This window comes from Gavia stellata, chromosome 3, assembly GCF_030936135.1.
Source record: "Gavia stellata isolate bGavSte3 chromosome 3, bGavSte3.hap2, whole genome shotgun sequence".
Lineage (NCBI taxonomy): Eukaryota > Metazoa > Chordata > Aves > Gaviiformes > Gaviidae > Gavia > Gavia stellata.
Genome location: NC_082596.1, coordinates 47,767,294 through 47,794,571, shown reverse-complemented (window position 1 = coordinate 47,794,571; position 27,278 = coordinate 47,767,294). Strand labels below are relative to the sequence as shown.

Sequence of the window (27,278 nt, the reverse complement as noted above, 5' to 3'; positions counted from 1 at the left end):
CCAAAGTAATGAACAGGAGAATCATTGTTTTGCATTATTATATAGAATTTAGGCTTGTATAAGTGCAAGCAGATCTTGTTAGAGTTTCTGAAGAATGTGTCAGTCAGAAATTAAACAGTCCAGAGGCTGACAAGAGCACATAAAGTAAGAAGTTCTGTTCCCTTTTTTAGTGCCTTGTCCATTTTGCGTTGGTAACTTTTTTTCTTTTTAGAAAACATTGGTATGGACAAAGCATATGGCCTTATAGTACTACACTCTGCAGCCATTCTGTATTTTCCAGTGATAATTTCTGGCTCTTGGCCTTAATGAGAAGTTTGTTCTACAGGGATGCCATACTCAGCCTCAAGAACAGAAAGTATCTCTAACTTGGATTTTAATATGCTGCTAGCAAAGGAGTTGTTGATGAGTGATTAAGGCTCCTTCCAGCCACTATGAAGCGTAATTCTGGTGGCTGATATGATGGGTTTGTGTTTGAGAAAGATGGTTCCGCAAACTGAGTATGTCCTCAATACAAGCAGAGCCAGAAGACAATGCAATGCTCCATGCTATGACATCCATTTAAGATATTTTGGAACTAATTGCAATCTAAGGTTTAAGTTGCATGCAGTCAAAGCTAAGCCATTATCTTATGAAATCACAGTGTTTCTGAAGGTCATTCTGTCCAAATGAGTGGTTGTTTCAGATATGAATCATGAGCTGTGGTCAATTACACTTGATTGTATAAAGTGACTCCATTGGAAGGGCATTAAGAGGCTAGAGGCCTTGAAGACAGAATGCAAGGACTGACTTAAGCACCTTTCTTTAAAAAAAGGAGGTTGGCAATTGGTCAGAAGAGAAATGCATGCAAGAGCGCTTTTAGTTTTCTTTTTAATGATGATGTAATAGACGGCAATTTGATATACAGTCCTTTCGCTTTGTAAACTGTGAAACACTGTTACTAATGTATTTTTAAACTTCCTTAGCATCTTTTATATCTTGACATAGAAAATATGCAAAGAAAGGACAATTTATCTAGTGTTCTCTACACTAAGGCAGAATCAACAATGTCTGTTTTTCTTGATAGATATTATCTAAAAGGTTTTTTGGCTGTTCAGTGATGGAGAATTCACAGCCTCTCCAAATAAGTCTAGTGCTTCATTGTTTTCGCTGTTAAAAAGTTTTCTCCTCAGTGTCTAATCTGAATCTCTCTCACTGCAATTCTGACTATTATTCTTTCTTCAGTTCGGCATCTACGTGGAGAGCATGGAGATCACTCTGTTCATTTTGCAATTGCCTTCAAACATGAAGGCGGTAACCCATTCCCCATCTCCCTGTTTCTTTTTCTTAAGAAGCAGCCCTTATTAATGCAGGCTTTGTAGATCTAGGATCTTAAATCTGTGCTCAGCCTCATTTCTCTCCTTTGGACTTTGTACCAGTTCTGAGTTGCAACAATCAAAATTGAACATATTACTCCAGCTTAAGTGATAAGTAAAACCAAGGAGAGCAGAACTGATGACTGTGTTTTTACACAGTACTTCTATTTATAAATTCCACTGTTGTGCTCACCCTCTTTGCAATTTTATAGCAAGGTTGTCTTATATTCAGTTTGTGATCAGCTCAGGTGCTCATAAGCCACAAATACTTTTCTATAGAAGCATTGCATAGCCATTTAGTTTCTTCATTTTGTATTTCTCTAGTTATGTATTACTACAAGAGTCTGAAACTTTGCATTTGCCACTATTGCAATGCCCTACTTATCCCTATTTTTTCCAAAATTCAGCAAGAGTTCTGAATTTCAGTTGTAGATTTCAGTGTACTCAGTCCCTCTCTGACTGATGTTATTTGCAAATTCCTTCTATTTTTTTAATCATGCCTCCCAGTTAATAATAAATCAACAATAGTTCCTTAAGAGTTCTGAGTAGTTCTGTAGCCACCTAATCATAGCTTTGCCTAAGGAAATGTCAGGTGACACAGCATTGTTAAAATCAAGATATAAAACTTGTGCTGTTTCTCTTCTATCACAAGGCCTTTAGTGCTGTCAGAAAGAAAACAGACTGACTTGATGTGACCTGTTCTTGACAAATCTGTGTTGGCTGTTGCTCAACTCCTTGTTAACTTCCGGGCAGTTGTGTATAGTGTGATATCTTGTACTTTAATCATTGAACATATTCTCCAGAGCTTGAAGACAGGGAGACCAGGCAAGGTGTTTAAGCATAGGCTTCTTGTGTCAACTGAGATGCACTGCGGTATGTAGTCTAGTACCCAACTACTTCTTCAAAGGTCATAGGTCCCCTGTAGGTTCTGGGTTGCATCTGCCCAGAATGTGTCCATATGAATACCTTAGGACACCCTAGGGCATCTCAAAAAATTATCAGTTGTCTGTGTGTAGCCCATAGAGGTCTTGTGAAGCTGGCTTAGTCTGTACGTCTTTAGCTGTGCTTATCCCCTTCTTTAGACATAGGTGATACATATGTGCTGTATACATATAGCTAGCACGTATAATTTTGCAGTTGTCATTCTCGCTGCTCTGAAATCCATCTTTTAACAGTTCTGAAATAGATTCATAACTGGACATTTAACAGGCTGGTGTCTCAAGCCCAGATGATTTGAATGCATTTAAGTAATATTTATTCAGCTCCTTCCTTGTTCAAGGGTGAGATCTTACCCTTTTGCCTTTTGTTGCTGGTATTATTTGTATTAAGCACCTCAATGCAGCAGATTTATGGGTGAAGTTGGATGCAAAAAAGGCAGTCTGAACATTAGCTTTGTCTCTGTATCCCTCTATTTTTTCCCCTGTGTTGCACAGTGGACTAACTTTTTCTTTCATCATCTTCTTGCTCCTAATGTACTTACTGAATTATTTCGTCTGGAGTTTGATGTGTCTGTTGCCAACTGTGTCTAATTTTGGCCCATTATACTATGTTCTGCTGTGGTGTTCTTGCTTAGTAAGTTGACCTCATTTCCATTCCCTGCATGCTGTGAGATCAACAGTGAGGTCCTAACTAAGACAATGTGGTCTCATTGTACAATCCCCGTTATTCCGTTGCAGGAGGCTTTGCACTCCGTGTGGTCAGTATTGTTTAATTAAAGAGCTGTGAGGTTTCTTTAACTCCTTTTTCACTAGCACCACATTCTTGGGGATTCTCCCAACTAATGCTGCATTTATGAATGTATGCCTACTTGGAAGACATTTTTTTTTATTCTGTTGTCATTTCCTCCTTCTTTTTTTCCCCGAACAAGCTTTAGTCTTTTATATTACTATCAGTCATATGAATTATTAGATGTGCATTTTGCCAATTAAGTAAAAATGTTGATTGTCATCTAAATCTTCCAATTCCTCCTACGTACCATTTGGAGTTCTTGCATTAGTGTTCAGACGTCAAAGAGTGAGATAAATGTACCACTGTCATCACATTGACCCATTCTTTAACTCCTCCTTTTATAAATAAATTTGTTTTGGCAGTGGTCCACAGAACAGTATTTTATTTTATCTTATTTGCCCATACTATTGGGCCAGATATATAAATAGAGCATTCAAATTTTGGAGAAATTAGCAAGTCTATCTTTACAGCATGTTCCTTTCCTCTGTGAACGCTGTTTTCCGTCTTTGCTTACCTATTGCCATATCTCTAAACCTTCTTGGGGCATCACCCCATTGGTGAAGATGAGAAAGCCGTTCTGCCTATAGCACCTGTTAAACCATGACTTCATTACCAGCATATGTCTGTCACTGCTGATAAAAACATTAACAGATCCCTAGGTTCCACGATGAGTCCTACAGCCTCCTTGTCACTTGTGATCCACTCAATCTCATTTCTGGCTGTATTCTTAGAGTGAAGGTACACGGACATCAAAGTTTAATAACCAGTGAAATGGGTAGATTTTGCAGGCATCATACCTACCAAGACCTTCAAGAGGTTCATCAGATGGTCTCTGTTGTCCTCATTCCCCTTCATTCCCCCCTTGGAATCCCCTTTGGAGGTGGTAAATCTCTTGGACACTGGGAGCACTGACTTTTCTTAATCTGTTCTTGAGATTGGTTCCTCTCTTTTTCCAGAACAGATTCTAATTTTGGGATTACTTTTCTCTGTATATATAAAGATCATATGAAGGTTTGGAGGTTTTAGCATGGAGAGAGCTTTTTATTCTCTGATGGTGTGCTTGGGTGCATTGTGCTGTTACATCTGAATTTCAAACTTTCCAAACACATGTCGCACATGTAAGCTAGTTACTGTTGCCCGAGACTGCCTATTTAAAATTTACATGTGCCCATTTTAAGCATGAGAAATAGGAATGTAGTCTTTGGTGTCTAGTGCAGCAGATGTGGGTGTACAGTCTGTTGTGTCAGTGCTCAGGAGCACGTTTCTGGCTGCTTATACATGGAACATTTTGTCCACATGTATCTGCAGAGCTCGTACCTAGTTCTGCTCTGTGTGACAGAGGGTGTCTTTTTTTAAGTTTTCAGTAGTGACAAGGTAGATGGCCTTTGGAAATGCACTGCCTCATCTTTTATGTTGTGCTTTATAAGCATTAACAGGAATTAATTTGGTCAGTGCTTTTCCTGTTACACTTTCTCTTGTTGCAGTGTGTTACTTCAGTTTCTGAGCTGTTTGACACAGAGGAGGATAGGATTCACCTCCAAATGAAGACATCTAAATTTGTATGTCTGCAAGTGTGCTAAGTGTCTAAACTCCCATTACAGACTATGCGGATCAAGTAAATACATGAACAAAGAGCCTGAAAAGCTATTTTTCTCACTGTAAAGTAGATGCTGACTTGCTGGTCAGCTGGAGAGTCCTCTAGGCTCCATTGACTGCATCGGCTAGACCTCCATTGACTGTAATAGGAGATTGGAAACCTAGGCCAAGTCTAGACATTTGCATTAGTTGTTTTAATCTTAAACTGAATTCCAGCCAGGAATGCCACCACCCTCCATTACTTTTTAGGTTACATTTATATAGAGCTGTAGGGTCTAGGCTTGTATGCCTTGCCACTAACACTATAGAAATCATTGATAGCAAATATTAATCTTTGTTATCAAACAGTAGTTTGTAAAGTATGAGTTTCGTTATTGTTTTCATTATGATTTCTAGCAGTCACCCCCTTCTATTCACCCCTTCAAAGAATCCTAAAAGCACTTTAACTAGTGGCCTGAAGCCACTGATCACATGGCAAGCATGATGTTTTGGTGGTGTACACAGATACTTGATAGTATCACCTGGGGACTTGCTTGTGAAATAGTGTCATGGTTGAACCCCAGCCGGCAGCTAAGCACCACACAGCCACTCGCTTACTCCCCCCAGGTGGGATGGGGGAGAGAATTGGAAGGGTAGAAGTGAGAAAACTCGTGGGTTGAGATAAAGACAGTTTAATAGGTAGAGCAAAAGCTGCGCATGCAAGCAAAGCAAAACAAGGAATTCATTCACTGCTGCCCATTGGCAGGCAGGTGTTCAGCCATCTCCAGGAAAGCAGGGCTCCATCACGCGTAACGGTTACTTGGCAAAACAAACGCCATTACTCCGAACTTCCCCCCCTTCCTTCTTCTTCCCCCCCCTTCCTTCTTCTTCCCCCCCCTTCCTTCTTCTTCCCCCCCCTTCCTTCTTCTTCCCCCCCTTCCTTCTTCCTCCCCCAGCTTTATATACTGAGCATGATGTCATATGGTATGGAATATCCCTTTGGTCAGTTGGGGTCAGCTGTCCCGGCTGTGTCTCCTCCCAACTTCTTGTGCACCCCCAGCCTACTCTCTGGTGGGATGGTGTGAGAGACAGAAAAGGCCTTGACTCTGCATAAGCACTGTTTTGAGCACAAATCCAAAACGTAGCCCGTTACCAGCTACTGTGAAGAAAATTAACCGTATCCCAGCCAAAGCCAGCACAATTGGATGAAACTTCTTTTTGCACTTTCTATCTTCGATTCCGCATACTGCTTCACAAGCCTTGAAAAAGTCTCAGGCCTAAGGTCAGTTGTTTAAGAGTGTTCATAGCTATTAATAGTTATTGCATACATCTGTATTTGGCTGGCTAAAGTAATCTGAGTAGGTAACCTATTTTAAAAAGTAGGGACGTTAAAAGGAAGGCAGTTCACTCCTGTTACAACATGAACCACCAAGCTCGGTGTTAAGCACTGCGAGATCTGTTCTTTTGCTGACAAAGGTATTGTGACATGAAGGAATAATTAATGCATCAGGCTTCATGATCACCAGTAGGAGGTGGTGGAAATTTATAGGATCAACAAATGCGAATTTGGACATTGTTGGCCTACCCAATATAATGGATGTTTAAGAAAAGCACAAAAATTAGTCACCAAATCATGTGCTCCAAAGTATTCACCCGGTTTACAGTAGTCTGCATTCAGAGGATGTCCAATTGGTAGAAGCTCGTGCATGTTGAGACATGCATTGTGTTGTTGCAATCTCTTGTAAAGCTTACTATCACTTTTTACTAGATTTGATAGCAATTATTAAACCTTGGGAATTTGGTGGAGCAAGAGAACATTTGATAATGTTACAATATCTATTGATGTTCTCTTTGAATCTAGGTTGTGAGGGGGTGTTTCATGCTGACTAGCTTAGGTAGAGGCCCTAACTAGGAGTCTGATCTTCTTTATGCTTCCTCTACTTCTAGTGGAAACAGAGGAGCTGTTCCAGAGTGATGATCCAGAGTACCTAAATTAAGTGTTTATTTCTGTGTGCTTGGACTCAAACAGTTCTGTTTCTTGGAGAGAGTTCCCCTTAGTATTAGTGATTTTGGGGGGAAAACACAGATACTGGTCTTCCCTGTCACCTGTGAACTTTTGCTCCATGATCGTCAAGAGTAAAATGGCCCAGCACGTTGTCTAGCCAGCTCTCCAAAGTGTTTGCCTTCAGAAAGTCAGTCACTAAGGTTGCCACATCTTCAGATGCTAGATTTGCACTGTACATTCATCACATGTCAGTTTGATGCTGGTGCCCAGTACTGGAGAATCACATTTGTTCCATGTTACAAAATGGCAGTGGTGTCTCTCCACATACATAAATAAAACGTAATTTTTCCTGTGGGTGGCATAAATGCTGTTAAATTTTTCATTTTTAATATTTTGGAGGCTTTAATGCAAAAGTGTCGAAATGTATTTTCTCATATCTTCCGTCTTTTGCACATAATTCCTTTTACATACCTTTGGGAAAGTCTGTGATTTATAGGACTGTTCTTCCCCTGAGATAAAATATAAAAGCACAAAAGAGGGGTTAGTAGCAGTAGAAAGTGTGTAATTACTTGAGTGGTACTGAACACTTAATTAGGTTGAATCCTCACTTCTCTTGCTGATTCATATAAGCTTTCATGTAAGCAATATGTTATACTAACACCAGAGCTAGATGTAGTGGATCATTAGTAGTTTTATAAATACATTAGGAGAATTTTTAATCATATAAAAAGAGAGAGAAATAATAGATTTGCTTCGAAGAATTCCTTCGAACATGCTAGCCAAGATCAGATAACCTACCAGGACACACCTGTGCAGTACTTGCTGCATCCCTACTAAACCACCAGTGTGTATCTTCAGGTTGAGCTACAAAAATAATTCCTGCCTTATTGTCAGAAAAGAATTTTCAGTGGAACCTGGAGGAAAATGATTGAAGTAGTTGTTCATAGACAGATTACTCAGTTCCTTTTGATGAGAGAGTTTGACATTTGCTTTGTAATGCAAGCAGATGTTGGGTTTTAGCAGATATGTTTTGGGGTTGGATGGTTATTGTTTTGCTTTCAATAAAAAGAGGAACTTTTAAAAGCCATTGTGAATTCTGCACAGAAGTATTAATTAGAAAACATAATTCTACCATTGTGCTTAATCAGAAAAACAGAAATTTAAAGCTCACCAGAATAAAGCATAAACTTTCCAAGAAATGTTTGTTGTTCCAGCTCATTAACTCACTGTCTCTGTTGAACAGCATTTTTTAGATACCATAAAAATTAATAGTGTATTTAAGAACTGCTTTGTTGACATGTTTCTTCAAGTTCTAATTTAGACTCAGTGGTGAATTGTGTTGTCTCTATCATCAGAGCACAAAGAAGTAAATACACCCTTGGGCTTCAAAGTTTTCAATTTCCATTTTAAATTTTTGACTTAGGTGAAACTGCGTTCTCTGGGTGAGGTAAGAAAAAAAGATTTCAGTAGAGGTTCGTTGCTAATACTGTAGGAGGAAGACCTCTTAGTCCTTCCAAGTTTAACAAAGCAGAAAAAATGTCAGCCTGATTTCACATGACTAGGGTATTGAGAAAAGGACTAAAACATCTTTGTTAGTGGTGTTAGTGGTAGACTCTTTCAAAACTAGATGTAAAATTGCACGTTTTGTGTCTGTTCTAACTTGTTCAAACTTTTTTTCCCTGTGTAGAAATCTTTAAATTAATCAAAAATAGCTCAATGATTTAACTTCTTTTTAGTTTAGTTTGGGTTGTTTTCACACTTGTTTATACAACAAGTACATGTTCTTTATGGCCTTTCTCTTGTCTCACTGATGTTATTTTCTTGCTGCTTCTGCTGCATATTTCACTGTTTCTTTCCAGTTTTTTCTCCAGTTCCAGCATTAGTCTTAGCCTATCTGTAATTAATATGCATGTGTTCCACAACTGACATAATGAGAAGCATAGAAGCGTTCTATACTTGAATGCAAATCCTATGATTTGTTGGCAAAACAATGCCATGTAGCAGGAAATCACAGGCAGCAGGACTGTAGATTCATATCCTGCTGAGGGACCCTGGTACCATGCACATACTGGCTTCTTTCTGTAATCAAATGCCTTTAGCATTGCCTGTTTTTCCAAGTCCGTGCTTATCACTCCATTCCTCTTTTTACTACTTCACATCTTTCTGGTTTACTCCTATGAGATTATTGTGGGACAGGATGTCAGCTAGGCAATGAGTAAATTAGCAAAGACTGTTCTGAAAGTAGGGCCAGTATTATCCGTGACATAGGGAGCTCAGTGAGGGAGATACAGCTAAGTATCATTTAATGTTTCTGACACATCTGCTTCTTTCTGGCTCCAGTTTGAAAAAAGCACTGAGAATTAGGGGATATTACATAGCTAAAACATATATTAATATGCTGGAAAATGTGCTGGTTTTTACTGCTAGATCACAAATGGTGTTGTCAAACATTTATCTCTTAGTTACCTTAAAGTATGTAAAATAGTGAGAGTGTTTGTTCTAGCAATGTTAACTTTTCTGCTGTTTCCTCTTTTTCTCTCTTTATTTGCTAGTTTGTTTTTATTGTCTATTTATTATGCTAGAGGTGATACCCACTTCTAATTTGTTTTATGTAATTACTTTTTTCAGTTATTAGAATTCCTTCAACACTCAGACATATCCTCACAACCTGAAAATAAACATTAAGTTTTATGGTAAAAGAAAGCTTAATAGTTGGATTGCTTTTAAAAGTTATTGCAGAAAATATTGTGATTAAGACTTTTTAATGGTGTTTTATCACTGAATGTTTGACAGATGTAGAAAGTAAAAATAATTATAATGTTCTTCCACAGTTTTCACTGTTGGTGCCTATAAAATTATGGGTATAGCTGTTTTTAGTTTTAGTGCTGAGTTTACACCAGTTATTCTGTTAAGGTTACTTGTCATCCACTCTTCTGCCTGTACAGCATATTAGCTAACAGGAGTGTTAGGTTTATTTAGAAACAGCAAAGTTACTGTCTCCATTGCATTTAATTAATTTGTTTTGTACCATATTCCAGGCAGATGCACAAGTACAATAATGATCTTGATTTTTGATTGTGTATAATAGCTCTAGACATAGGCTCAAGATAGAGGGCTGTGATTAAAACACATCAATCAGTTGTAAACTGAGTTATCATCAGTAATTCTGATGACTGAAGAGAGCACACTGATGCTGGATTAGCCCACTTGCATTTACAGTAACGACTATAATGAAAATGCTGGTTTAGTAGTAGTAGGTAATTTTCTTTGTTATTCCCACTCCCTATCCCTCCCTATTTCCCTTAATTGGAACTCTGTTTCTATGTAATCTTAGCTGACGCTATTTCTGACACTATCTTCTGCTACCATCGGCTTATTTTCTAGATGGGAAGTGATGGAGTTTTGCGCCTCAGTAGTTCTGCTCTAAATAATGAATTCTTTGCATATGCAGCACAAGGGTGGAAACAGCGATTGGCAGAAGGTAACTCTCTACTTCTTCTCAGATTTACCAAAGGTTAATTGTTTTTATGAAGAATGTCTCTGTTTCTACATTTGAGAAGTACTTTTAGAATAGAAAGTGTAATACACCAGTAATTCAGCAAAGGAAAAATTGCTGATTTCACTTTCAATTTAGTGTACATTTTTACAGCTTGCTGTGGCAGCTTATTTTGACAGTTTAAAAAAAAAAACCAAGCATTTTCATCACTGCCAGCCTTGGAAACATAAATGCATGCAACTAAATCCCACCAATATACTTTTGAAATACTGACGTTATATGGTAAATTAAATCTTTCTATGTCACACTCACTTTTGGTTTTCATTATTTTAATTTGGAATGGTTGGATGACTGTAACAGATACGAAGATGACATACAGTGATTTCTGTAATTTATAATTACCCATATTAAGCTAATCCTTGACAACTTTTATTCAATATGTTAGTATTTGTTTTTTAGGAGAATTTACACCAGAAATGCAGTTGCGCATCAGACAAGAGATTGAAAAGGAAAAGAAAACAGAACCTTGGAAAGAAAAATTCTTTGAAAGGTTTTATGGTGAAAAGTAAGTATTGAAGCAAATAAAAGCATTTTTTAATTTTCTTTTAGGAGGAAATGAAAATATAATTCTCTGCTTCACATAGCACGGTCACATGCTGTAAAACTTAATAAAGCAGTTATCGAAGGCAGTCATTCCCCAGTATAAGAAGTTGTGGGTAGAATTATAGTGGTGTGTCTGCACTTGCATTACGATTGCATTTTTAAAGGTTCAAAGCTCATCCATAAAAATTCATTCCAAGGATAGCTCAAGACACAAGGCCCAAGCATGTGAGTATTTTCTAATTATCTTTTAAAAGATAGCATTAGGGCAATTCTCCTGTCCTGCAAAATATAAATACAGCTTCTACAGACTAGAAGACCAGTAAAGATACTTCTATAGTATGTTTTTATTTATTTTATTTTTTTCTAAACTACTTGCAAAATTTCTAAAATGAAATAGTGTTTTTTATTTGCTGGGGTAGAATATAAGACATAGAAGAAATATTAGCTAGAGGCAAATGGAATTGACAATGACTAGTCTAAAATTAGAAGTGAGATGCAAAGAATAAATAAATACCCTTATCTGACTAAAATGAATTAGGTAGTATCACTCCAGGTGCACAACTGGGGCAAGTCAGCACAATTTCATTAATGTTGATACAGAGATGGCATTCTGCAGCAGCTGAAGATTCAGTTCTTATATTCAGGTTTTTTAATAATCAAAATTTAAGGAGGTTCACATATTTTTAAAATTCAAGAATCTTCCTTTTAAAAATTGGTTTAAAAATTTAATCCATCAATATTTAGAATTACATCTTAAGTATTAAAAGTATTAAATTAGTATAAACTAATTCTTTAGAAGTTACTGATTTTTGTTTTGTTTTGTTTTCAGGTATGTTTTAACAGAACTTATGCATAATACTTAACAGAAAAAATGTGCCATGGGAACCATCATCACATGAGACGTCTTAGTTTTGTTGTTAGATGTTTTTTCTTTTAGGAAATCCAGGGCACAGGGAACCCTTCATATAAGTGATTAACTTAAAGATTAAGGCATTAACTGAAGTGTTTCTGCAGTAACAATGCTACTTCTCACAATCCACTACCTTGGACCACTGGGAAATGTAGTGAAAACAAGGCAGCAAATGGACAGATCCATTTTAATGTTTTATTTTGCACATCCTTGCTAGGTTCTTTCTCCCAGTGTGAATACTATTTCTACACCACTTTGTCTTTACGTATAATGGAAATTCGAGGGTCTTAATATGGCAGACTTTCTTGTTGTCAAGTGCTTAATTTCTTTCTTAATGGCTTTGAGACCTCAGTGTAGTCCATGTGTTGATCCCTTTAGTATCAAAAAATATTAATTAGGTTTTTAGATAAGGAACGTAATGGCTTTTCATTATGCATGTCAAGAGAAGAGTCGGTTACCAACCTTTCATAAAGGAAAGGGCTATGTAAGGTATTGGCATACAGCCTTCCACAAGAAGTTGTTTAGTACCAGCAAGGCGTAAGCATTTCACTCTAGCTGAAGCCTATTCCTCAGTCACAAATGACTGTCACATGCACAGAGAATGATACTTATAATTTTACAGAGCCAGCAGTCCTGCCGTGCTAGCTGAATGCTGGACACTATAATAGTTGGCAGATAATTACTCAGTCTGCAGTGATACATGTCATTCGGGTTGATAGGTTCCTGACATCAACATTGTTATGCAAAATGTCATATTGCACATAATTTCCATTTTGTCTACAGTATTGAATCTGGTCCCCCCAGCCCTTTCCCCAGCTTGTGTTGTCTCACTTGCATTCTTCTTCCTGGCTGCTATGTAGGCAGATTATACTTCTTTGCTGCTTGGCCAGATTTAAGTACTTTTTCTGATTATTTACTGACTGAATGGTAGCTTTTGCTATACTTTCCACCTTGTGTAAAGTGTCTCACCTTTTTTCACTTTGGTTTTTGAACTTGCTTTGAGTATGATTGGGCTTTGTCTCTTCTCAGCTATGTTGATTTGACTGAAGTAGCAGATTTTGAAAGCTTCCTGAGCTATTTCTCACATGCAGTGTCTGCAAAATGGATCTCTCTTGCATTCTAACTTGCTCACTTTACAGTCAATGTGGTATTTTTCCTCTGACTTAAGCTAATTTGATCTTTTAATACTCCATAAGTAAATTCAAGTTTCACCTTATACTTAGAGAAGGACCATTAATAGATGCAGAATCTTTGTAAACATTTTTACACACTCCCCAGTTCATGGCATTCAAAGGCTTTAGAGTGCTTCTTCCATGTTGGCTCTACACATTATGTTTCTTGTGTTTGCTCTTATCTGTACACAAGCTGTTGATCATGGGTCTGTCAGTTGTAGTTTACTTCCATCCATGTATTTCTCTTTCCACTTTCTCATGGTTGTTAATTTTTCCTCTCTCTGACTTTCTTTAAAAAACAAAAACTTCATTCTGCAGTCATATATCTAGGATCAGCTGATGCACGTTGCTAGAAATCCATACTCTTCTGGCTTGTTGCCCCAGGATTGCAAGGGTTATACTGTATTGTCTCAGTATGTTATTTCTTTTATACTCTTGAGAGAGTTACATGTCAGGATAATACTGCCAGCTCACTAAATCAAAGCTTTAATTTTGGGTAGACCTCCTCTAAATTTAATTGCTGATTTAATCCTTCATTATTTTTTTTTTCCCCCCAGTACTACTTATCACAGCACTAGAATATTAGCATCCATATAGCCTCCATATATCCTCGAGTAGCTTTTTCAACTTTATGAGTTGAATCCTGTCCTTAGCACCTTCACTGATGGCTGTTTACTTCTGTCCTTGTATTTTTGTGCTGTTTTGCAAACTTTGGGTGTCTTTTTCTCTAAGGAAGAAGACAGATCAGCTGTTTATCTTGCAATCTGAGATTGCCTTAAGCATGCTGATCTTGAGCCTTCTCCTTTTGAAAGCCTTTTTCTTCACTGTAGTATCTTCTTCAAGATAGTAGTATTTCCAATACTGCTAAAAAACAATTAAGATTCAGTACATGTTCTGCTTGCCTTAATCCTGCTTATCTTATTTTTCTTACACTTCTTCCTCTTCAATACGTTACTAGAATGTGTGTCTTTGTGTAGTGTCCATGGGACAGTTGCATTCACCTTTATCCTGTCCCTCATTCCTTTGCTCATTTTCATTCCATAAAGATAACTATCAGACAATATCTTTTTGTGATGTAAGCCAGCTAGAGAAAATAGACCACTGATTCAGTTTTCAGTAATGCAGTGGATTTCTTTCCCCTCCTCATTTTCCTGAGATAACTTTTGCTCGTTTACACAAGGAATTTTAGAGGAAGGAAGTTACTCACCTAAACCTACGTAAACTAAACTTTACTCACCTAAACTTATAACCTATACTTAGACTATATAGTAAACCTATAGTCTATATAGAAGAAAGACACATCTTCTGAAATGCATTCAGTGTGGGAGATGTAAATTTGCTGTTCTGAATTGCTCTCTAGAGGATCCTTCCTCAGCGTATTGATGGCATAGGGAGACTTTATGCCTATTAAGTGACTAGTAGTAGGCAATATTAATAATTACCCTGAGAGTGCTTTCTTGGGGTGCCAGTTCCAGGCTGGTGGTTTTTTTGGTTTTTGGGGTTTTTTTGCATTTAAACTATCACTGTAATGCATCTGTTCAGTATTTTTAAAATGTGCAACCACAGATTTTAGTTTTTTACATGTTTATTCTGTACTTCCATATACATGGCCCTTTGTGATCTCTGTATCCTGTGGCTGCACATTGACAAGTTACCTTGCTTCCATAATTTCTGAATATCTTTTAGGCTTGCTTATTTCCATATTATTCTTTGTTTTCTGATTAAAATGATAACAGACCTCAAACTTTTATTAATTAGATTAGAAGATACTTAAGACCATGAAATGTCTTTTAAGGCCTCCAGCCAAGCTTTTGTGTATTTTCTACTATTATGGAATTGCTGAGGCACAAAGTCTGCTTGGAAAATCTTACTAAAGATGCTGAACACCTGTACTCCTACTGTCCTTAGAAGGAAATGAAGATGTCAGAGCACATACATTTTTTTAAATAACCATTTTTTCCAGCCCTTGGCTTTTGTTTTGTTTTGGTTTGTTATGGGTATTTTTAATTCTGTTGAAGTAATAAAATTTTTTTAAACAAATATTTTCAGGACCCAAGGTAAGAAAATCTTCAGAAGAGAAGTGTACTTAGGAATGGTTCCTTTGCATTTCATTCCTGAGAATGAATGCATAGATTATAAATATGTGTCTTTTTAGCTCCTTAAGAATGTTAAACTTCTTTTTGATTATAGGGAAATGGAATGAATAGTATATACATAGATCTGTTGTCGTGGTTTAAGGCCAGCTGGCAACTAAGCACCACACAGCCGCTCGCTCACTCCCCCCAGGTGGGGTGGGGGAGAGAATCAGAAGAGTAAAAGTGAGAAAACTCGTGGGCTGAGATAAAGACAGTTTAATAGGTAGAGCAAAAAACACCGCGCGGAGAAGCAAAGCAAAAGAAGGAATTCATTCACCACTTCCCATCGGCAGGCAGGTATTCAGCTATCTGCAGGAAAGCAGGGCTCTATCACGCGTAGCGGTTGCTCGGGAAGACAAACGCCATTACTCCGAATGTCCCCCCCTTCCTTCTTCCTCCCCCAGCTTTATATACTGAGCATGATGTCATATGGTATGGAATATCCCTTTGGTCAGTTGGGGTCAGCTGTCCCGGCTGTGTCCCCTCCCAACTCCTTGTGCACCCCCAGCCCACTCACTGGTGGGGTGGTGTGAGGAGCATAAAAGGCCTTGGTGCTGTGTGAGCTCTGCTCAGCAGTAACTAAAACATTCCTGCTTTATCAACATTGTTTCCAGCCCAAATCCAAAACACAGCCCCATACAATCCAAAACACAGCCCCATACTAGCTGCTATGAAGAAAGTTAACCCTATACCAGCCAAAACCAGCACATCTGTTCATTTAGAAACAGTTTTTATCTTAAATGAAATATTTAGTTTGCTGAAAGAATGGAGCAAAACCACACAAGCTGTCAACTGAAATCTTTATAATTGACTCTTGAGTTGTAAAATGAGGCTGAAATTGGGTTATTTTGATTTTCATCATAAATTTGAAATGACTGTCGAATTACAAAACTGAAACACATGCTTTGCCATATTAGTTTTAAGTGCAGCTTTTTCTTTAAGGTGCAGCATTTAAGCCATATTGCTGGCTGTGTTGACCCTAAATGCAGGTGTAGGAGGAAAAAAGGGATTTCCATTAGAACTGTTACTGATGGAAGAAGATATAGTTGTGCATTTCCTCTGCAATGCATGCTGTATTAGTATTGCAGTGTTGTGCTGGTATTTAAAAAAACCCAAAAACTAACAAACACAGAAATTTAAACAGCGTATGAGTAGTGGTGAATCTGTGTAGCTTGCTTTTTTGTTTCATTAAAGTGCCATATAGTTAAATAATGAATAATAGATTACTTTAAAAATATTTAAGTTTTTTAACACTGGTAAGAAAATCTGGATAGTTAGGTTTCCAAAATACATAAACCCATATATAATTAGTCAGCCACCAGTATTTTAAACTGGAAAATACACCCTTTTTGTAAATAAAAGATGGGGGTGAGAAAGATGATCCTATTCCTTTATCATGTCTGTGATGAAAAGACCTTTTTAATTTGTGTGTTTTTATTTAGATTGGGAATGTCAAGAGGAGAATCAATGAAACTCACTGCAGTGCAGAACAATGATGAAGATGAAAGCAATTCTTTGTGTGGATCTTCTGGCACGCTTGGTCCTTCTAAGCAAGCAACCTCTGAGGACCAAGGAGAGAAAGGTGCCAAAATTCTACCTTTACCAGAGAGAGATTATTGTCCATCTCTTTGTAGTATGGAACAAGTTCCTGTCAAGGATCTAACAGCAGACTCAGAGGATATACTGATACCTGAAGAATCAATCATTCAGGAGGAGATTGCTGAAGAGGTTGAGACAAGTATTTGTGAATGCCAAGAGGAGAACCAGAAAACAGAACATGAGTTTTCTGAGGAGTCAGTAAGTCCAGCTGGCACAAATGAAGAAGCAGAGGCAGTGCAGCTTGCAGACAGCACTGAGTCCTGTGTCATGATGAATGATGTAACTGATACTGTATCTCACATTGAAATTAAAGTGGAGTTGAAGTCAGAATGCCCTCAGGAGGAGATGTCAGTTGTGATAGATCAGCTGGAGGATTGCGTATCACCAGCACGATCAGCTTCATCCACAAACTCTGTCAGTGATACAGCAGAGGGGGATTCTGAGTCTGCAAAAGAGCTAATTGCATCAGAAACGCAAAATGCTGCTCTGGAAGGCTCCTTGTTTGCTGGTGGAGGCATTGCAGTGGATATGGAGCTTCAAAGTGACCCTGAGGAACAGTTGTCTGAGAACGCTTGTATTTCTGAAACTTCCTTTTCCTCTGGAAGTCCAGAAGGACCGTGTGTTTGTATTGCCTCTCCTGGAGGAGACACTCAGTCGACTTCAGAGGAGCCCTGTACGCCAGCATCTCTTGAAACAGCTTGTTCATCTGAAGTGTCCAGTACTGAAAACATTGAAGGTGATATTCAGCGAAAAGCCAGTGATGAAAACTTGCACACACCTTTAATGTCAGAAATCTCTCCAATGTCCACCTCACCTGTAACCTCAGAAGCATCTCTGATGTCAAATTTACCTTTAACATCAGAGGCATCACCAGCTTCTAATTTACCTTTAACATCAGAAACATCTCCAATGTCTGATTTGCCTGTAGCATCAGAAACATCTTCAGTATCTTCTGTTCTTCTAACTTCTGAAACATCCATGGCAAGTAGTTTGCCTCCTCCATCAGAGGCATCTCCGGTTTCTAATTCCCCAAGCAATGAAAGACTTATTCTGCAACAAAGGAAATCACCATGTTTGTCGGAAGACTCCCTTCCTACTTTGAAAGAAGAAAGCTCTGCCATTCCTAAAGTAGTTCAAGAAGAGAATCTTGTTGTTCAGCCAAAGCAACTTCAGAGTGCCCCTGAAAATATGAAAGTTGGTCCACTAACAATTATACCTGATACTTCAGTATTGGAAGAGCCCCAAAGCAAAAACCTCAGTCATCAGCCATGTAAGTCACATTCTGAAATGGAGAAATCCTACATTGCGTCCATCCCAGAACACTCTCCTGCAGAGGTAATCAAAATTAAAAATCACAATGTTCAGCAAAGAGGTGACAAGAAAGGTACACTCTTACCATCAGAGGTAGCTGTCTTATCAGAAGGATCAGTTGGCAAAAATACCGAGTTGCTTCCATCAAAGCCACATGATAAACTATATACCTCATCTCTAGAGAAAGTTACGTTCTCTGAAGTGTGCAGAAGTAAATCTCACAAGCTAACAGGCAGCACCCAAAGCCGTCTAGAGGGTTCACATTCTTCCAAGTCATTAGAACCCACAAAATCACCTGAAGTGAGGAATGAAAGTAGAGACCCAGAGATCCCAAAGAGGAAGACAGCAGAACAGCACAGTTTTGGAATCTGCAAAGAGAAGAGAGCTAGAATAGATGATGATCAGCCTAACCGTAGTGCTTCATCAACAAGTCCATCTGATAAAGATCAGCCACCCAGAGAAGAACCCCGAGTTCCACCCCTTAAGGTAAAGTAATAAATAAACAGGCTGACTTGGAAACTAAACGTTTATTATCTTCTTCCTACTGACTGGGTGTGGACACAGTGCATGGTGTATTTTTTGTGGAGGTGTGAGGGGTGTTAGTACTGATGGGTTTTTTTAATTATTACATTCCTACCATGACAAATTACTTCTGATATAAATACACTTAGAGTTGTTCAGTCAGGGTCTTTGCTACAAAATTGCTTTTGTGTTAGGGAAGGTTTTCCAGGATCTATGGCTTAATCTAATTCAAGAGCTTCTCCATCATTTACATAGTGCTACTTGTTTTTCTAATTGCCCAGCTGTATTATCCACTTGTTCTGCGGATGACTTCTCCAGCAAGCATGAATAATAAATGTTACCATAACCATTACTAAAAAAAACAGCCAGTGCCTTAATCCAGGAAGAAAATCTAAAGTCAAAATAGTTGGAGATCCCTTTGCAAGCCCAGGGCTTGGCATAGGAAGTATAAGATTTCCCTGTAGAATTAATTGGAAACAGACACCTGGCTATCAGGGGAAAGTGTCTAATTGATGTATGTATAGATATCTTTGTTAATGGCAAAGCAAAAGGTAGAAAACATACACCAACTAACAAACACTTTTATGTGTATCATTCTGCTACGTAAGTAAATTCCAGTTGAAAGCTTTTTTTTTTCTAACAGAGGTATCTATAAATTTAGTTATATATAGGCTCAGTGTTTTGACCCTTTTAATTTTGTAGATGATGACATCAGCCAAGTTTTAGATCCAGTTTGCTGAACTTAAGCCATTGACTTTGCAATACTTGTTCCTGTTTATTCAGATATGCTCTTTTCTGCGATTATTTTTAACTGCTGCAATCACTGAACATTGTTAATATGGCCAGGAGGGCAAATAGGCTAACTGTTTTAATCACTAGTGTGGCAGCATATTTCAACTGATTTATTTTTATGAGCAGTGATGCAATTGGAAGTTAGCCCATTCTGAGTTTAGTGATATTCTTTCATATTTGGAAGGTCTCTATCTAGCCTAATAAATTCTAATCATTCTCTAAGCACAAAGGAAAATAGATCACTAGGGAATAAAAAAAGGTCATGACTATAATAATAAAAATAATCAAGCACTTGGAGCTTTAGCAGTTCTGGTGATGCAAAGTGGAAACTGAAAACAGTTGCTACTGAAACAGAAAGCAAAACGTTTTGAAGTAATTGTGGGTATGTGATATTCTTTAAAATATGTTCATGTAAATGTTAAAGCCTCACAATATTAGGCATGAGTGTTTATTTATAAGCTGAAAATTTAACTGCTAGGAAAAGTGAAGTATTCCAGCCCTCCAGACCAGCACAGAGTTCTATGGTTATATTAATAGTTATATATTACAATACCATCTTAATATTGTTTTCCACTGATCTCGTATGGAAAATCAGATGCTTTCAGTCTTGCACAGTCTTAAGAATGGAATCTCCCTGAAGCCTCCAGCCAGTGAATAAGAATACAGAAAGATTGGGAAGTATTTCGAAAAATAATTTTGGACAATCAATTCTAGTATGTTTTTTGTGTAACAAATATTTGGCTCTTGGGTCAACTCACCAACAAACCCCTATCGTTTGTAATTAAAAAGAGGAAAAAGAACCCCAGTTTTCCTAAATCATTCTGCTATATGGCTCTCACTTCCCATCATACCATATGACTACTTTTTCTACAAATACTACCTAGTTTTCTTCTCAGTTCCTTTCAGAAGAGAAGTCACAGCATTAACCACTAAGTCCTATTACTGTGGACAGCCGTTAAACATAGGTCCCTTTTAAGAAACTGAAATTTTTTTTGCCAACCTTTGGGTATTCTGAGAGTGTATGAGTTATAAAGTGGTCCCAGGACTCTTAATCTCTAGTCCTGAAAACAGATGTGCCTAATAGGAAACATATTAATAATCCCAGTTATTTTACAAATTATTATTTTGCTTGAAGTTTTAGGTATTTATAACTTTAATATTTGCATTTTTAATATTTGTAGGTTTGAGGATTTCATTTTTGAAATGCAGTAATGTAGGAGGTATCCCAGGGATGTACTAAAGCCAAGTCTCTTAAAATTCTAAGTGAGGAAGGGCGTATCCTTTGGTGATTCACTTCTTTTATACCACTACTCTAAAGTGCTCTGTGATGTAACAGGAAAAATAGGCTCACTGGAGACACTGCTACATCCTATCTAAAGGCAAGATTTGTTGTCTGGTATATAAGCGAAAGACAGGCTGTTCCTAATGTCTTAGTCATTGGAGACCAAGGAGCAAAAGCACTGCATGATCGTTGTTTTTTCACACATTTGCACCAAGTGCTTAGTCGTAGGCTCTCTTCCAGTATCACAGCACTAGACTTGTTGATCTTCTCAGTTAGAAACACTGCATATAAAACAGATCTGACAGATTGTATCAGATAAGCGTCATGTCAACCAGTTCAATCTTTCTTCCTGTTCAGAAGGATCAAAGTGAGTAGGCTAATACAGGTGTCAGTTATTCATGCTGGAGGATGATAAAATACTGGAGTGTAAATATCATTAATTTTTAGCATTTTTCTGTCCAGCTGCACTGAACAGTAATTCCCTTCATTACCTTTCTCTGGCCCTTTAAGAAGCAGCTGGTGATTTTAGTGAGTCAATGATCTCATTAAAATTATTGGTTTTTTTCTTCCTTTAGATTCAGCTTTCAAAAATTGGACCACCTTTTATCATCAAGAGCCAACCTGTTTCTAAACCAGAACCTCGAGTTTCCCCAAGTACATCGGTCAGCAGTGGGAGAAACACTGGGGCTAGAACTCTTGCAGATATCAAAGCAAGAGCTCAGCAAGCAAGAGCCCAAAGGGAAGCTGCAGCTGCAGCAGCCGTGGCAGCAGCTGCGAGCATAGTCTCTGGAGCAATGGGGACCCCATGTGAAGGTGGGAAGACAAGAACACTGGCACACATCAAGGAGCAAACAAAGGCCAAGCTGTTTGCAAAGCATCAAGCCAGAGCTCATTTACTCCAGACTAATAAAGAATCAAAGTTGCAGTTCAGCTCAAAGGAAAGTACCTCATCTCTGGAGATACCACCTTCTACTGACACAAAGATTGAAGGTTCTACTGGTGTCATTATAGTTAATCCTAACTGCAGGTCCCCTAGCAACAAGTCTGCTCATCACCGTGAGACTACCACTTTATTGCAGCAGTCACTTAACACAGCTACATTACCAGAAACTGCTACTGAGATACCTGTGCACAGTTCTGATGAAAATATACCTATGCCACAATTGTGTGAGAAAATTATTTCATCTACCTCTACTGAAAGTAACAGTGTGCCAGTGCTTTATAATAAAAGTTCAGTCTCTGTGTCTGTTTGCAGCACTGCTATGTCTGGAGCAATTAAAGAACTTTCTTTTGCAAGTTCTGTTGATAAATCCTCTGTTTTAATGTCTGTTGACAATGCAAACACAGCAGTTTCAGCTTGTAATATAAATATGCTGAAAACCATCCAAGGGGCTGATACTCCATGCATAACCGTTGGACCAAAATGTATTGATAACAGTAATGTACCAGTCTCCATAGACAATACAGTCTTATCAAATGCCATCGATGACAAAAGGTTGCCGATACCAAGTAGCAATGCAAATAACGCAGTCTCCAGTCATTATGCCACTGTGCCAGCTTCGTCTATTGCAAATAACTTGCCAAATCATCTCTCTGGTAGTTCTGTACTGATTCCCCCAGTGGGGACTACCAACAGATTTTCTTCTGATAAGATAGCCATAACTGGGTGTAATGAGCAAAGCACTGTCTCCATTCACACTACTGTTAGGTCAGCTTTAAGTTGCAGTGAGGCCCTTGCAGTAGCAGATTCTGTTGCAAGGCCACCCATTTCAATGTTTACTGGTAATATGGTGACAATAAGTTCTTATGATAATGCTACTAAATTAAATGCTGATCTCTTAGAAAAAAGCTCTGGAACACGAAACCGAATGGATCTCTCTGGTAAATCTCAGCCAGTGAGCTTTACACAAACTGCCGTGAATAGGTCTATACCTTGCAAAGTCATTGTTGACCACACTACAAATCTGAATTCCAGTCTGTCACTTTCTTCTTCTATTGAAAATGCAGAGAACAGCATTGACCTGCATAGCAGACCTCTAAGGACAGAAGCTGCCTTACAAAGTATAGCCTGTCCTCAGGTGTCTGTCATAAGCAGGCCTGAAGTGGTCTCTAATGAAAGCCTTGAGCACAGTTCCAGCTTTATCACTATTACAGCAAAGCAAGACAGCAAGAACTTACAGACAGGTTGTTCAAGTCTTCGAGAAGTGCCTCTTGCTCCTCAAGATAAATTAATTGAGGTAGTTACTCCCAGCCAAGGTTTTGCTGAGCAGCTAAGAGGTCCTTCAGCATTTAAAAATGAAGCAGATGCTGCCTGTGCCAATCAGTATAACACTAACAACAGAATTTGTTGGCATGATGAAGAGGCAATGAGTACAGACCAGCCAGTGGTCAGCCATCTTAACTCCGGTAAGCATAAGGAATACGCAGAGCAAAACTGCTTAAAAAATGTCAAAACCGAACCTTCCAGTTACACGCAAATGTCAGAACTGCAATCCAGGAGTCTTCTGACGAGCATTGCTGTTCCTGTTAAATCAGAAACTAATGAGTCTGATAAGTGCTTCAGGATGGACACCGAGGATTTTACAGGACCTGAAATGCCTGCCCAGACTGCAGAAATAGCCATGAGTGCGCAGCCGCCGCAGACCTCCAAGACATCCATTGCAGACTCCATGGAAGACTCCCTCTCCCTGACAACAGAAACCCTAAAGAGAGTTAGCAGTGCCGGGGGTTCTAGCTGTCGCTTGTCGTCAGTGGAGGCCAACAATCCTCTAGTGACACAGTTACTGCAAGGCAATCTGCCTTTAGAGAAAGTGCTGCCGCAGCCCAGATCAGGAGCCAAACTAGAAATTAACAGGCTTCCCTTGCCTTTGCAAACTACCTCAGTATGTAAAACAGCAGTGTCTGAGAGAAATATTGTTGAACATCCTTCCAACTCTCCTAATCCAGATGGTAAAGGATTTATAGCAGGCAGCATAGCTCCGCTACAAATCAGAAAACGTGAAAACCATCCGAAAAAGAGGATGGCCAGGACTGTAGGGGAACATGCTCAAATTAAATGTGAGCCTGGGAAGGTGTCAATGGACACAGATGTTAAAGTGGCTCCTTGTGTAATTAGTTCCAGCATGAATCAACTAGGGCATGGTCAGCCATTTAAGCAGGAGTGGATGAATAAACATGCCATTCAGAGCCGAATCGCTCACAGCCCAGAGATCAAGCAGCAGAAGAGGCCATTGCCTTCATGCAGTTTCCAGCAGAGCCTATTTCACATTGATAAAAATGGCAGCTTTCATGCAGAAGCTAGTACCTCACATAGACAGCATTTCTACCAAATGTCCATGGCTGCAAGAGGCCCCATTCCTACGGCAGCTTTGTTGCAAACTACTTCAAAAGGCCCGCCTGGCTGCAACACGTTTGCTTTTAGCAGACACCTGGAACAGAAGGGCTTGGGAGATGCGAGTATTTCTACAGCAGCTCACCAGCTGAGGCTAGGAAGTGTGTTTTCCCCTAATATTCAAATTAAGGAAGGTGATGACATTGCCAGTGCCTCTCAAACTCTGCAGAGTAAAACATTAGTGCATCCCCCTCCTCCCCCTCCACCCCTGCCACCTCCTCCCCCTCCTCACCCCAATGCCGAAGTCCCCTCTGATCAAAAACAACCGACAGTTACTATGGAAACCACTAAAAGACTTAGTTGGCCTCAGCCAGCAAGCATCTGTAGCAACATAAAATCTGAACCTACTTCTTTTGAGGAAGGTTTAAGCAGCAGCTGCGAACTGGGCATGAAACAAGCTTCCTACGATCAGAATGAAGTGAAAGAACAGTTAAAAGCGTTTGCATTAAAAAATGCAGATTTCTCTTCCTATTTACTTTCTGAGCCACAGAAGCCTTTTACCCAACTTGCTGCTCAGAAAATACAGACGCAGCACCCACAGCAGCAGCAGCAGCTCTGTGGAAATTACCCAACAATACACTTCGGTAGCACAAGCTTCAAAAGGGCAGCATCTGCAATTGAGAAATCGATTGGGATTTTAGGAAGTGGCTCAAACACTGCCACAGGCCTGTCTAACCAGAACGCGCAGATCCCAGTTCAGAAATTTGCTGACAGTAGCAATGCCGATGAACTGGAACTGAAATGCTCTTGCAGGCTGAAAGCCATGATCGTGTGCAAAGGTTGTGGAGCCTTCTGTCATGATGACTGCATAGGGCCTTCCAAACTGTGTGTAGCTTGTCTGGTTGTACGGTAGGAACTGAATCAAAGATGCAGTATCCCTTATCAGTGTGGGAGAGCAGGACAAAAGAACAGAGAAATTGGAACAGTTTAGGCCGCTAATGGTTTACAATTAGGTCATTGATTTTTTTTTTTCTTAATTTTTTTTTTTCTTCCATGTGGTGCTTTCAGAATTTAGTTATTCCTGCCTGAGTGCCATTTTCTGGGAAGAGGAAACCTGTAGAAGTAGTTTAAAAAATGAAGACAGCCTTGTTACTGAAGCTTCTATGAGCTCTCTTGCTGTGCTAAAAAAAAAAAAAGGCATTAATGCATGTCATTTGTAGCTTCTATTTATTTGCACAAAGTGCAGCACGTTTTTTCTTCACTTTTTGATAGTTGATACAAGCTGCAGGTTAAAGATCAGTGGAAGAATAACTCTGCAAGAAGAATAACTATGCAGAATGAGTAACACACTGAATAGCAACTGTTTTGAGTGAGGTAGTGGCAAGGTGCGGGGGTATTGGCCATTGTAGCTTTTAAGTCGGTTTGCAGTTTTTCTGCTGATAGGATTGTTTTCTTCAATTGACTTTCATTATCCAGGGCTAAAATATAGTCACTTCACCTAGCAAAAAAAAAAAAGAGGAATTTAGGTTGTTAGAGGAGTCTTTTTACATTCCTGCCAAGGACTATGGAACTCAAATCTTACTCATCATCTCTTCTTGTTGATTCCTTGAGAAAGATTTGTATATGCCATGGATTAGTGGGACCAACACTGGAATCACATTGGTTTCAATAGAGTCTGGAGAAAGTAAATTCTCTACTGGGGATTAGAAACCTGTCTTCTCTTCCTGTTTCCCACTCAAATATTTTTATTTGTATTTGTCTCTCTAATCTGTCCACTTGGTTTGTCAGTCCCAAATATATATATATATATATAGGGTCAGACTTAGGTAATAGGTTCTGAATGGTTTAGCCTTTCCGTGGCCTAAAAAATGATGCATTCTTATGATGAATGAATAAGGAAAGATTCTAATTCCGTATTGGTTGAATATTAGATTACCAATTGGTTTTCCTCTTATGTGAGTTACTCTATTTAAATAACATCTCAGAGTTTTGCCATTTAAAGTAGTTACTAGAATTACATACAACACTGACTTCTTTTTTTCTCAAAGGAATTCAGACCCCTAACCCTACCTTTTAGAAATTTGGAAGCAAAAAGGCATTTTTTAAAGGGATACTGCATCTTTAAAGTAACCTTCAGTATTTATCCAGTACTGTATTTACATTTAGGACTATAGCTGCATTCCAGGTGCGCTAGCCACCATAACAGCAGAGAAGAAAACCGATAATTTTGGGGCCCTATTCACCTAAAAGGAAAATATAATAAAGGGATAAAGCACATGCAGTTGCTGGGGAAATGAAAATACTTTGGGTTTTTTTACTCCCACTTCAAGAACACAAAATGTGGAGTGCACATCATCCGTCTGCCAATATGTGGTTGGGTCTGCCCAAATGTCAGCATCAGAGAGAAATGTTATTTTTTCCATTACAGTAGAACCTCACTCATCCAAAGACCTTACAGTCTGCTCAAGAAAACTGGTCTTCCTTCCACAGTTTTCAGGGAGCAATGTAGTAAGAATGTGTGAGATGTAATACTGCTTGGATTTCGTGATGCATTTACTGTTGCATACTGAAATATTAATGTGAATGATAGAACTACATTTAGGAAATAAAAAGTATACTACGTTTTACACTACACTTTTTCTATATGATCTTTGTTTGCATACTTACTCATAAGCTGTAACTGGTCTCCCTGACATAGGCGCCTGTTAGTGAGGTTCTACTGAATGGAGGAAGCAGATTTATTTTCTTGTGGGACCATTTTCACAAACATGATAAATGCCATTTACTGTCTTAAAAGTGAGCTGGAATATCTATAATATACATTCCTGTCATAGGAAGCTCTATGGTGCACCTTGATGTTCTCTTTTATTGTAATTAGCAACATATCAATATTATTTTTGACACTCTGTGATACAAAGGCCATTTATAATTACACTAACAAATTTGTTGCTGATACAATAATATATTTTTTCTATACAAAAGTGCTCCTTAATATGACATGTGAGTTAAGAAACTACTTCTCAGCACTTTCAGGTCTTCTGGTAGGAAAATTAGCCAGCCAAGCAAAAACCTAAAAGTAACCACATGGAAATTAGCATCCAGTGCTACGCCAGCTGCTGGCAAAACAGTGACTGGAAAATACTCATGAGGAAGTATGAGTGTAGTCAGTTAATGCATATCAAATTCATATTTAAGGAGACTTTGTATTGGAATTGTATTGCATTGTATTTATACTTGGTAGAGGTAGGATACTTCTATTTAAAATAGAGGGCAACCATTCTTAGATTTCTAATAACCTATGTTTATATCAGCCTGCTGGGAATCCTTATTTCTAGCTCAGGTTTTCCTGTCCACAGCACATAAGTCAATATTTGTTTGTACTTGCATCTTGAAATACTTCTTGTATTGACTGACATAATACAGAAATAATTCCAGCCACAAAATAGTTTTACTTTGTTCGAAGGA

At 38.5% G+C, this 27,278-nt stretch overlaps 1 protein-coding gene across 1 annotated transcript in view; it reads left to right on the top strand.

The window, feature by feature from the left end:
• Positions 1 to 24,726, top strand: part of ASXL3 (ASXL transcriptional regulator 3) — a 126,202-nt gene extending 101,476 nt beyond the window's left edge. Inside the window, exons 10-13 of the mRNA XM_059815622.1 lie at positions 10,045 to 10,141; positions 10,616 to 10,721; positions 16,419 to 18,372; positions 21,058 to 24,726. Of these exons, the coding sequence (XP_059671605.1) occupies positions 10,045 to 10,141; positions 10,616 to 10,721; positions 16,419 to 18,372; positions 21,058 to 24,726 (5,826 nt within the window). The remainder of the gene's footprint in view (positions 1 to 10,044; positions 10,142 to 10,615; positions 10,722 to 16,418; positions 18,373 to 21,057) is intronic.
• Positions 24,727 to 27,278: the final 2,552 nt, after the last annotated feature.